We start from the raw sequence: 13,664 nt of genomic DNA on the forward strand, positions 1-13,664 counted from the left end.
AAAGTTGTAGATCCTTTTATTACCTACAACTTTGCCATTGAACTTTTTTCCGTAGGACTTTTAGTTTTGTCGGAAATCGAGAGAGACCATTTTTTTCTCTTAAAAGCTCCCCCCTCCCACTTCCCGAACTCGGATTGACCGTAATTTATTTTTCCTTACATTTTTATCATATTCCCCTCCTTTTCTAATGGGTTTCATCCGACTGCGATTTTTTTTTGTTTCAAAAATTATCTACTCTAGTCTATACTATCATGGACTAATAAATATATCTCTTGAGTATATTAGTCTATGCTACTATATAAAATAATACATGTTTTAATCTTTCACATTGAGAAGCTGTTATAGAATTTTTTATTGCCAATGAAAATTGTTGTTTTTTTGAGTTATATTCTTGCAATAGCTGCTTGTCCTGAATTGACCCAGAATAATCATAAAATTGACTATGACACCCACAATTTATAATGTCTGTCTATTGGTTACATAATTTTTAAAATCAATTCAGTAGATTCAATGTCATAAACTCATTAATTAACAATTTTTTAACTTTATAATATTAGTGTAGATATTTAGCGTGTTCAAGCAAACAAACAAACACTTCAGCTTTATAATATTAGTATGGATAACAAATTAATAATTATCATTGAAATTATCATAACATGAATTATGTATTCTTAAATTATATAGATTCTCTAATATTTACTTAAATTTCAAGTGGTAAGGTATACAGTGTGTAATTGTTAAGTGTACACAATACACATGCATGATGCAATTATTCCGTAACTATTAGATATCAAAAAACTTTAAACTGGTTTCAAAAGCTCTCTACCTAATGAGTAAAATGACAATAATAACTTTTTAAAAATAAAACGGGAAATATCCAAAAATTTTACATCAAACACTCCCATACATTTGCTTGAACACATGGACCACCTCTGGGTTGTATTTAGAAATATTTTTCTGTGGGATAGTCCTTTTATTTAGGCAGGCTATTACTTTATTATAATATCATGCTATAACCAATAGGAGCAGAGAAGCAATGAAAAATATTACAGTAATATTACTTTTTAAATCAAATGAAGTATTGTGTGTCAGCTAGTTAAATATAGAAGAAAAAGAGCGTGTTTGCCGAGCACACGTGTCAGAAGTGAAACTTCTTTGGCAAGATTCAAAGATATCAAAATCGTCGCCTTACTCAATGACGTGACGGTATTGCCATGACGCGACTTTGAAATTTTACTTTCAACGCGCCTAAAAAAATAAACGATCTACTGTTTTTCCTGAGATTAATATGTTCAAATAAACAAACTCTTCAGCTCTATATTATAAGTAAAGATTGCATGCAGTTTACGTTTGTAGTTCTTAATTTTAAAATTTTCATCAACTGATTTCAGCGCTATCATGCGGCAACCCCAAAGGCGAGAAAGTGTTGCTAGTACACGGCCGCCTGGACAGTGCCGCCACATATATACCGTTATTGCGGTTACTGCCGAAAAAGTATTGCTATGTTGCGTTTGATATGCCTGGCAATGGGAAGTCAGATCCGTTCCCTAAAGGTAAGTTTTAGTGTATGTTGGCTAATGGTTGAATTATAGTTTTATAAATTAAAGACAATTTTTTTTATCACAATGGCATGACAACCGGAATTATATTAAGTAGTAATTTTTAGTATGTTTGAAGTTTGAACCTTCCTTTAGCTTCCATATATAATTAAAGATTAAAAATAGCAAAAATGGAGCAGCATTCTTTAGTTTTAGGGGAATTAATACACAGCAATTGTTTTTTTTAATAATAATGTATAATACTTAAAAACCTAGTCCTGAGAAATGCTTTTTATTTTGTTTTATCACTATCACTACATAATATAAAACAAAGTCGCTTTCTCTGTCCCTATGTCCCTTCGTATGCTTAAATCTTTAAAACTACACAATGGATTTTGATACGGTTTTTTCAATAGATAAAGTGGTTCTCGAGGAAGCTTCTTTAAGTATATAATTTATTAGGTTTTAGACAAAGCGGGCGAAGCCGCGTGGGGAAAGCTAGTAGTTTTATAATTGAGACAATTTTTTATTTTTAAAACACACAGGGATGACAGGAGAAACATTTTGCAATTAAATTATCTTCCTGTAATTTCTACAAATATTTCAAGAACAGTAACAACAAAAACAGTCCAGCCATACTTCAGTTTTAGCGGAACAAATACAAAGCAATAGATTTTTTTTTTCTAATATTATACAATTTAAATAAAAGGTATATTTTTTAAAGCTTATTTACTTATTCTTAGAGAAATTTACATGAAAATATTTAAAACTAGCTTTCCGCCCGCGGCTTCGCCCGCGTTTTCAGAGAAAAACCCGTTCCCGTAGGATTTCCGGGATAAAACCTATCCTATGTCCTTTCTCGGGTATAATATATCTATACCAAATTTCATGCAAATTGGTTCAGTAGTTAAGGCGTGATTGAGTAACAGACAGACAGACAGAGTTACTTTCGCATTTATAATATTAGTATGGATTACACAAATCTAAATGTTTTCCTTCCTTTCTTTTATTTCCCAGTAGTCAGGTTAGTATAAAACTGTTAATTATAATTTACAGGCACAATTCTTTCTCGCTTCATCGGCGTAGTGGTGATAGATTTGATCGTAAAGCATTTGGGCTGGAAGAAGTTCATCTATTTCGGACACTCTTTAGGAGCTGAACAGGGTGAGATATTGTTTGTTATAAAATATAATAAAAAAGAGCGTTGTGTGCCGAGCACACGTGTCAGAAGTGAAACTTCTTTGGCTAGATTCAAAGATAACTAAATCGTCGCCTTACTCCATGACGTGACGGTATTGCTATAACGCGACCTTGAAATTTCACTCTCAATACGCCTACAAAAGTTTCAATTTAAAAAATATACAATTGATAACCTCCTCCTTTTTTTTTTGAAGTCGGTTAAAAATACATGCATCTACCTTGTTAGATTGTAGTTTCAAAACTTCCATGAACCAAATTTTTATTTTTACAGCACACATATCAAAATTATTGATTTTAACATGCCAAAGCCAAAGATGTTTCACTTCTGACACGTGTGTTAGGCACACACGCACTTTTTATTGTGTTCTTGTGTTTAATTAATTGTTTTTTACTTTCCTTACTCCACCAGGCATGTTCTACTCAGCTATTTACCCGAAACACATAAAGAAAGCAATATTCCTCGATCCTGGACCATCCATTAACTGGTGTAAGGATGTAAACTATCCAGTATTTTTCAAGGAAACATACGAAAATTTCTATGATAATTGTCACAAGTATGATTATGAGAAGGAATATACGATGGAGGAAGCGATAAAAGCCGTGAGGAATAATCGAGCATTGAATGAGGAACAAGCGAAGATGATATTGTCCAGGAATCTTAAAGAAACCGGTCCGGATACCTATAAGTGAGTGCAATCATGTTAAAGAATGTTTAATGATCTTTTACTAATATTATAAATGCGAAAGTTACTATGTCTGTCTGTCTGTTACTCAATCACGCCTAAATTACCAATTTGCATGAAATTTGGTATTGAGATATTTTGATACCCGAGAAAGGACATAGGCTACCTTTTATTGCGAAATATTTAGTACCACGGGCGAAGCCGGGTCGGACCACTAGTATTATAATATAGCTTTTCTCACGCGGTTTCGGCAACGATGTCTAAATTGTATACTTAGGAAGATTTCCTAGCTATCCATTGGTGACAATGAAAATCAGTGCAGTAATTTAAAAAAAAATGTTTATTTAAAACCAAATACTTTGTTTGCATTAAAGTTAAATGCTTAGTTAGTATGAAACTATACGTACGTACGTGTTGAGATTTATTAATATTGAAATATCAAAAAATACAAGCTGTACCGCGCGGTTTCACCTGCGTCTGAACCCGTGAGTAAATCAAGTACATATCATCAAAATCCGTCCCGTGGTTTACGCGTGAAGGACAAACATCCAACCATATCATAAACTTTCTCGTTAATAATATTAGTAGGATTCATATACACATTTTTCACTAAAAACTAACTTTTAACATTTTCAGATTGTCATGGGACAGGCGGTATAAGAATTTGGCAACCTTCAACGCACCCCCCGAGTACTATTACGAACTATTCACACTACACCCCCCACCCTCCCTACTTATCTGTTCAATAGACTTAAAACCCTTTTTCTATTCAAAGAAAAGCGTAACAACAAATCTAATTAATATTTGGGAGGAAAAGTGCAAAAATGTCAAAACCGTTTGGGTTGAGGGAACTCATGATTTACATCTTACTAGCGCGGAGAAATTTATAAACGACGTTTTAGAGTTTTTAGAGAAGCCAATCGTTAAAGCTAAAATTTAGAATAATTACGGGTAAAAACGTGTACGTGCCGAGCACACGTGTCAGAAGTGAAACTTTTGCAAGATTCAAAGATACCAAAATCGATTACACCATGGCGTGACGGTATTGCCATGACCTTGAAATTTTACTATCAACGCGCCTGAAGAAGTTTCACTTCAATATGTGATATGAAAATGTTACTTATAAGAAGGTTGTATGTAATATATTTATTTTGTTAAAATTTTGTGACAATGGTCCTTCGAGTCGTATTATGATTTTAGAGAAGTAATATACCATTGAATAAGGAAATATAAGTTAAGTACAATAACAAGGAAAACATATTAAATTACCTTAAATTATGATCAATACATTTGTTATTTCATTCATTTATACAAAACCACCGAATGACATTCCAACATTGATCTATACATATATATTTTTTTATTTTCGACTTTTTTAACATGGATTATACAATTTTATTATCGCATGCGCAAAAGAGCGATGCAATTTTCTTGCGTTGGTTCTACAAAGAAAAGGACTAGATTCTCTCAACTTAAAAGTAAAAAGTGACTCTTTCTTTAATTTTAAACGTCTGACGTTACCCCTTCAATAGAGCAATTTTATTCACTGATAAATGGGTTTAATATAAAGATAGTAATACTAGGAGCGTATGTGCCGAGCACACGTGTCAGAAGTGAAACTTCTTTGGCAAGATTCATAGATACCAAAATCGTCGCCATGACATGACGGTATTAATAATAATAATAATAAAAAACACTTTATTGTACAATGCACAGATAAACAATACAATAATATACAAAAAGAATCTTCACCGTACAAATTGGCGGCCTTATCGCTTTGAAGCGATTTCTTCCAGGCAACCTTGGGATATAGGAAAATGAAAAGATTGAAAAAGGTAGATAGTGCATATACAAGGAGTGAATACAAATAAATATAATAGATATGAGTAAGTTATAAAATTACATATAACGAAAGAAAGAAAAACGTGCAGAAGAGGATATTATATAAAAATTTCAGGTAGAGAAATAGGTAAAACAGAACAGATGCAGAATGATTATGAGGACAGATAATATTTTTTAATTGCAGCTTTAAAACTATTCAAAGTTTGCGCTTGCTTTATTGCGGTTGGTAGGGAGTTCCACAATCTTACGGCTTGCACGGTAAAAGATGAATCATAAAATTTGGAGATGTGAGCAGGCATACAAAGCGTAAGATTGTTAGAGGAGCGCAAATTACATTCATGAGACGAGCCCATAAATATAAATCTCTTTTTTAAGTAGGAAGGAGTTCTGGGATCGAAAAGGATTGAGTACAGGAGGGACAGGAGATGCGTATTCCGGCGAATTATTACTATGATGCTACCTTGAAATTTTACTCTCAACGCGTCTAAAGAAGTTTCGCTTCAAAAACCCGAACTCAGACTATATTAATTTTTTTTTTTTTAATTCTGGGAAATATAAAGGTGTTCTCTACTAAGAAAATATTTCCGAAGATATATTATTTAAGTGTATAATTTAGAACAATTTTTAATGCCAAAGTATGACTTTGCGCTTACATATTAAGAAAGTTATACCTATTTTATATGAACTTGAATATATGTGATGTTTTTCAAGTCATTAGGTACTAATTTAATGTGAAGGGATATGTATACCAGTTCTTTATTATTTTATACAAAGCATTTTTTATGATTTAAGTAACTATATTTTTATAGGCTTGGTTTATAGGTGATTATTTTAAGTGTTCCAGGGGGACCTTTGTTTTGAATGTTCTGTTTAAATTATTATTTAACAATAGAATTGTTATTTTTAAAGCATTAAATGCATTTTATAAACATTGTTTTTTTTAATATTCCGAATAAGCAATTTTTATATGATTTTCTTTAGATTACTGATTTGTCAAATACTTACAAAAACATAAGCAAAAACAATAAATGACTAGTGAGGATAATAAAAGAGGTTGTTGCTTATAAAAAATTATATATCCGTAATCCGTATCCATTTATTTCTTAGAGCATTATTTACATTTTACATACACATATCCAATACAAAATCAATCCCAATAATTAATTTACACTAGCATCTAACACAATTTACAATTTACATTTTTAAAATGCAATTTTTTCATAAGTCATTACAATTTGGCGCGAAACTCTTCCATTAAAAACTTAGAAATGTCATCTGCCATTAGATGCGGATCTGTCATGTGAACGTCATGGTAACCATCGACAATTTTATATTTATAATTGTTATTCGGCCACGCGTTTTCATCAAACACAAAAGGCACTTTTGAATACGATCCTCGCTCTATGACTTTTTTAGCGAATACAGTTAAAATTGGCACTTTTGAATACGTAAGGAGACTTTGTAAGTTGCTCGGCGAGAACGGCATGAGAGCGGTGTTTTTCATGCTTTGGTCGTATGTGAATCTGGAAATTGGAAAAAGTTTTTAAGAGTATGCTTTAATGCAATTAAATTTATCGCCATTTGCTATTAAAGGACACGGCGATGAAAAGTTAAAGACTTCTGAGGTTTGTGATGAAATATTATACTGGTTATAGAGCGTTTGAAGAAACATAATACATAATATTATAAAGTACGGCTTCGAGACTCGTGTTAAGATGGAGAAAATATGGCCAAAGTCAGGTTAAGGAGCTAGTAAGAAATTAATAATTTTGATAACTACCGTAAGACTGGTTACTGGCTAAACCATGAAAATTTATACACTAAAACTTTCCTCAAGAATCATGCTGAAACAATGAAAATCGATGCAGTAGTTTATTGCGAACAGACGAACAGACAGACTTAGAGCGTATACGCACTATGCGGGTAGCCGCATTGCGGGTAGCCGTCCGGCTGACCGCAAGCACAATTATGTACGGAATATTCATTTCTATGCGCACTGCGATGCGGCTACCGCAGACCGCGTCGTGTGCTCAATGGCGCGGTGGGAATAGTGCATCGCTGTGTTTTGTTAGAGCGGTCTTGGAATGTACATGCTAAATTGAGTCTTATTACTAGTACAGTAAAGACTATTGTTCTTTTTGCTTTCCGTAAATCCAAATTCAAAAATTGAAATAGCCCGTTATGATTATTATGTTCTATACTCATTGAATTCTATTTTTAAAATAGTTGTGTACGTTCCAAAACCGTTTTTCAAACTTTAACTATTTTATATTAAAAAAACGCAATTGTGATAAGAACAGAGAGGTATAATGACGTAATTGTAGGTTTAGTGAGAGAGTTGATGCTAGAGAGACGTGTAATGTAAGAATTTTGCATATTTTCACTTGTGATATTGTCTTGTATAGAATATGGTGTGTGCCCTCTCTGTTCGTATATGATCTGTGTTTTGTAAATGCATAATAATATTATATGATCTGTGTTCTCAGGAATTGTATGAAAAATTACTAGTTAAGGTACCATTTTGTGTGTGTTAAGAATGGTAGATGGTTTTTCTTCATGTACTTACTACACAACGGTGCACTATTTAAAATCGCATAATTTTTTATTTATTCAAGCATCGGTCAAAATATAATTTTAAAAAATTTGAATCAACAGGGTATTTAAGATTGCTTAAGATTTATTATTCTTTATTTATATTAAAAATTATATTTTAGGTTTCGCCTCGCGCGCTTGTATTGAGCGATTATTTGTTTTATTTTTTTTATTTGTTCTAAGTAATTGTTAGCTTACTTCCGACGCCCATGAAATCATAAAATAGCTTGTGATATTTATCTATTAACTGCCAAAAGTTACATTAATAATGGTTTATGACTTTTGTCTAATTAATTTGGGTGTGTCGGAAAGGTTTGGTATGGTATTAATTGTAAGGGTGTTGCCACACAAATTTTATTTGTGTGAACGCCTCCGTGTTTATGTATTGTGTTTGTAAATAAGGAGTGCTTTATTATGCTTTTTATATTTTTATTATTTAATTATATTGATACTATTATATTTTGCTTTTGTATTATACATAACATTGTTTTTGAGTACTTACGTTTCTAGTAAACGCTTGAGGTGTCGGTTGTTATCAGTTTCATTTCAATTGAAAATAAATAAGAAATTTTTAACTATTAAAGGTTTTTGCTATTGCTGAACCTGTAATGATTGTTTTAGTAATTCCACTAGACATATCATTTTACCAATTAAGTGAAGAGGTTCAAATCGACATATATTATTCTTACATTCTTTCAATATTTTTAATTTATTTATTACGGTGGAAGTAATTAGTACATTTTCTAAGATAATCAAAAAATGACCGACACCAAGCGCCTTGGCCTATTCTCGAATAAGTTGTGATCGTATTGTGTTCCCGTCTCGAATATCTACATATAATATAACAGTGCAATGTGGGCGAGACTAGTGTCCTATCTCGGTAGTGTACGACAACGTATCAAGGGACCGCTTGTCTAAACCGTTCGGCGACAAGTCGCACGACATCCGATCGGGTGCGTGCGACCGTCTGGAGTTACGTCTAAATGCTAGAATAAGTCTCTATCATCGAGTTAGTTAGTGTACGCAACTTATCGCACGCGCACGCAATACGCGCCCGTACTTGCGTGCGCGGGCTACAAGTTGCATTTTATCTCTCTAAGTATTGAAAATCGTTACGCAGATTCCCTTCCGCATTGTGTACTTAATTCTCGCTCTCGAACGAATCTGCGCAACGCTTTGCACCTTTGTTAGGGTTGACCAGTGTGTGCATTGAGTCGCTCAACTATTTGTACAGTATGTATATTTTTGTAAAATTTCAACTCTAACTCGTGGCAATATTATCAAATTTTAAAAAAATTATCTCTAACTAGTACAATTGTTATGCAGTTCTGTTTTTACTGTCGTTAGTCTTAGGGCAACGTCGATCCATCGCTTCGGTTAGGCTCTGTCGGTGATAAGACTGAGAGACAATGATATAGTTGCACGACTCACGCATTGCTGTCGCGGTCATTCATTCGGGACAGTAAGTCGCGTTCATTTCGAATCACCCTTTATCACGCTAAATGCGGTTTCAGTGTATGACGTACTGAACCCAAATTTTGGCCGGGTCTTTGCACGCGGTGTCTATGGTTTTTTTTAACGTATAACTTTTCATTGTTATAAGTTTTCCCACTAAATTTTATCGCGTTTGCTTCAGTTTACCATGCCGGGAGTTTTAACTGTTAGTATATTTAAATTAGTGTATTTAAATGTATATTTCCTGCAAACAATATTCCTGACCATAAAGCACGGCGTGCACGGACACGATCTAGTTAACTTTTCTTGTTAAGGCTTGTGCTACACGAGCAGAGCTAGCGCGGGGCTCGCTCGGCGCTAAGTCTGCGAGTGTGACGCAGGCGCAAGGGCGTATCGCCAATTGGTTGTGAATAATCGCTTATCGCCCGTCAGCCTCATCCGTCGTTTCCCATACATGAAGATATCAGTAGGTATTGCAAACACCGACGCATCAACTCCTAAGCAATAAATTACTCTTTAGTCTATGTATAGAGCAATAAAAGAAACCTTCGTTTGACGTTTCGGTGATATGTAATTCGCATCTCTCCACACGACACCGCAGAGGGTGGACGGCACTCGACCGTCTGTGAATAAAGTTACCCGCGTATTGAAGCGATGATAGCGCGTAGTGAACAACAAGGAGATCGAATCTAGCTCAATTTTTTCTTAATAATTAATTATTAATTGTAATTTATTAACTCCTACTCGCTTGTTGTTTACCGTTGACTCGTTCGATTTATCCTCTTGGCTGGTTTATTAGATAAATGTACAATAGCGATAATTCACGGTTTCACTTATGGAATTTAAGAGTTGATAGATATTATTTGATAATTTGGTAGTGTTAAACGTTCGTTTAAGCCAGCTAAGCCTCCTCAAGCTGCATAGTACTCAAACGACTCGCATTTCGAATAACGGTGCTTATTTCTCGTTGGTATGTTTGTTTGCGCGCGCGGACCTCGTTAGTCAATTACACCGCGGCGCCGCTCAGCCGCGCGTCGCGTCTCAGCGCGTTTAAAGTACAATTTATCTTTATATCTATTATTTATTAATTATAGTACATAAACTGTTGTCACTGTTGAGCTATGTCGCATGTTCTCGTCAGAGTTCGGTCTGTGTGTCCGTTTATATATACTTACGCTAGCAGTAACGATCGATAATGTTTGTACAGTTTTTAACGATACTTCTCGTAGCGTACTAAGCAAGAAATATTTTAGTATATATTTAAGATCTAATCGAATTACATTTTAGTGTATTATAATAAAGTACTCGAGTTTTCAAATTTCATTTTTAAAACTTTGTATGGTCCTATAGGTTTTGTTTGATCGTCTCATCTGAAACCGACTCCGTGGAATGTAATTAGAAATTTAACTGGAAGAATTTTAAATAAATTAAAACAACATTAATATTATTTAAGTAATGTATTATAAAATAGGAATAAGGTAAAAAGTTATTAACATTGTATGGAAAATTGTGACAAAATTATAGTCATTTGTAATATTATAGTGATGTTTTATTCTACCCTATACTATACCCTATACTTGTCTACTGTATATTTTAAACTAGCTTCCGCCCGCGGCTTCGCCCGCTTGGTGTTTTGATAAAAGGTAGCCTATGTTCTTTCTCAGGGTCTAAAGATTGTCTGTGCCAAATTTCATCAAAGTCGGTTGAGAGGTTTAAGGGTGCGTATAAAGCAAAATTACCAATCTTCTATTAGATGATACGTGTAATATTCAAGACCAAATCTAAAAAATAAAATATATATCAAACTAGATGATATGTTCAACGATTCTGTTCAATCAAAAACATAAAATATTAAAATTGACTCGATAAAAAAAAATCACCAAGTTAGCTCTAATTTTCACACTTTTACGTTTTCTACTTGACATGGTAATACTTATTATGATTTTTTTTTCATAAACAATTATATTAAAACATTTGCAAGATATTTGTCAGAGCATTTTGTGTAATTACTTTTAGTTTTGGTTTTATCTGCGATAAACCACTTTTATCGTGACAAAACCAAACGTTTATCTCGAGAAAAAAAGAGCGCCAAGATGAACCAATCAACAATTTCAATTCAATAGGTAGTGCCATGCCATCCTATGCAGATTATAAATAAACGTGTTTCCAATCTATTATGTAGATTGCACTGAAGTGCTATTAACAACAGAAAGATAAAATTACCTTTTACTTTCACGTACTTTTTTACTAGAATATTCATATTATGTTACATTGTGATTATGGTATCAACTCTCATTCTTTTAAATTTTGACATGGTAGGTGCGTAGTAAAGAAAAAAACAAATCCAAATGAAATATAATAGGTTAGCTATTATTAAATGACCATATTATGTTAAACGTAGTAAAATGGAATAAAAAAAAAATAAACATACCGGCCGAATTGATAACCTCCTCCTTTTTTTTGAAGTCGGTTAAATATAACAAATATGCGAGTATTCTAGGTTCGGTTATAATTTCTATATATTTTATATTGATAGTCTTTTTGTGAAGGTTCATAAAATATTTAAACAGGGATTGGTATTGCTGCAAGCTTTGCAAGGATCACATTTAATTATACCATAGAAATCTAAATAACAAGACACAATAATTATACTAATTAAGCTATACATAATATACCTCATACCATCATAGACTAGTAAATTGAATAGTTTCTACATTTATTTTCCTACTTACCCTTTTATTTATGAAACACTATAACAATAGTCAATAGTGTGGCCTTTTTTTAGTGGGGAAATCTTCCAAAGATACCCACGGCCCCCGGGGATGGAGCCGTGGGTTATGTCGGATTCTTATTTCTTACCGACCAAAACCCCACTGTGTTCCGTCGAGCCGAAACTGGCTAGGGCCGCGGGTATTGGTTGAAATTCTTCCGCGACAACAAAATATTGGGCTAGTTTTTTATGCACGTCCCTTAGCGAATAAATACAAACTTGGACGTTCGTCATTATATCACGAATAAATCGTGCAATAACTATAATGTTACAAATTCTATAACATGAACACATAATAATATTAAGTAAGTTTCATATTTTTATTTAAAACTAGCAAACCGGGCGAACTCCGTTTCGTCACCAGAGAGACCTTTTCTTTGCTATAAACCTCACGGAGCCCGAGACCTTTCCAACGAATGCAAAACCGTGGAAATCGGTTGGTGCGTTCTGGAGTTATAGCGTCAGGAAGGAAAACCCGACTTATTTTTATATAGTAGATTATATTAAAGTGTATTCAGTACAATCTGTGTTTTATTTCGTGTGAACCTTCTGTGCGTAGTACTATTATATTATATTCTGAGGTAGATTGATTTTTAAACCTTAATATTTCAAAGTTTCCCTATTACATAACATAATACATAACTACATAATCTATATCTATACTAATATTATAAAGCTGAAGAGTTTGTTTGTTTGAACGCGCTATCTCAGGAACCACTGAGCTGATTTGAAAAATTATTTCGGTGTTGGATTTCCCATTTATCGAGGAAGGTTTCGTGCTATATATCATCACGCTAAGACCAACAAGAGAGAAGTAATGCGGGTGAAACCGCGGGGCACTGCTTATAATAATATAAAATTATAATTTTTAAGACTTAGTCTATAATAATATGTTGTCGAGGGCTAATAGATACATAAATAATTAAATCAAAATCTGTACCTACAGTAGTTTTTGCGTGAGCCGGAGCCAGTGTAGGCACTTATATGCAGATTTTGGAGTTATTTAAATAATAATTATTAATAACACGAAAGATTTTGTGTAGTGTATAAAATCAGTTTCGGATAGGTAAGTTATAAGTATTTTCGCCGATCCAACTTGTACGTTGGTAATCCATACTAATATTATAAATGCGAAAGTAACTCTGTCTGTCTGTCTGTTACTCAATCACGCCTTAACTACTGAACCAATTTGCATGAAATTTGGTATAGAGATATTTTGATACCCGAGAAAGGACATAGGATAGGTTTTATCCCGGAAATCCTACGGGAACGGGTTTTTCTTTGAAAACGCGGGCGAAGCCGCGGGCGGAAAGCTAGTACATAATATATCGGATTCAAGGGTTCATGCGTTTTCCCAAATTTATGTTTCTAAATCATGTTGTTTTCAGATAAATATTTAAAATCCTAAAAAATATACAGTACAGAAATGTCTGATCTATACTCTGTCCATTATATTATTTGCTTTTTGACAGCTTCACGCCTATGAAGGATTGTATTGTCTATGTTAAAATGTCATACAAATAATTATCGTTCTTCATGGACAGGTCCCGCCCACTTAGTGATGTCTACACAGAATTATTCAAT

General features: G+C 33.5%; 2 protein-coding genes across 2 annotated transcripts in view; both read left to right on the forward strand.

Moving 5' to 3' along the window:
• The window catches only part of LOC149475715 (serine hydrolase-like protein), an 82,165-nt gene extending 77,073 nt beyond the window's left edge, over nucleotides 1-5,092 (forward strand). Inside the window, exon 6 of the transcript XR_016317940.1 lies at nucleotides 4,552-5,092. The gene's annotated coding sequence lies outside the window, so the exon portion shown is untranslated. The remainder of the gene's footprint in view (nucleotides 1-4,551) is intronic.
• On the forward strand, nucleotides 830-4,556 carry LOC149475718 (serine hydrolase-like protein). The gene is made up of 5 exons (XM_089712487.1): nucleotides 830-833; nucleotides 1,392-1,553; nucleotides 2,595-2,702; nucleotides 3,148-3,424; nucleotides 4,058-4,556. Exons 1-5 carry the CDS (start codon nucleotides 830-832, stop codon nucleotides 4,359-4,361), a joined length of 855 nt encoding a protein of 284 aa, XP_089568613.1. The 3' UTR covers nucleotides 4,362-4,556.
• Nucleotides 5,093-13,664: the final 8,572 nt, after the last annotated feature.

Source organism: Colias philodice, chromosome 29, assembly GCF_061535455.1.
Source record: "Colias philodice isolate Cphi_HAF_F1 chromosome 29, ilColPhil1 Martin Lab GWU primary, whole genome shotgun sequence".
NCBI lineage: Eukaryota > Metazoa > Arthropoda > Insecta > Lepidoptera > Pieridae > Colias > Colias philodice.

Coding starts and splice junctions, on each gene's coding strand:
- LOC149475718 (XM_089712487.1), top strand. Junction 1,554..2,594: donor GTCAGATCCGTTCCCTAAAG/GTAAGTTTTAGT, acceptor TATAATTTACAG/GCACAATTCTTTCTCGCTTC. Junction 2,703..3,147: donor CTCTTTAGGAGCTGAACAGG/GTGAGATATTGT, acceptor TTACTCCACCAG/GCATGTTCTACTCAGCTATT.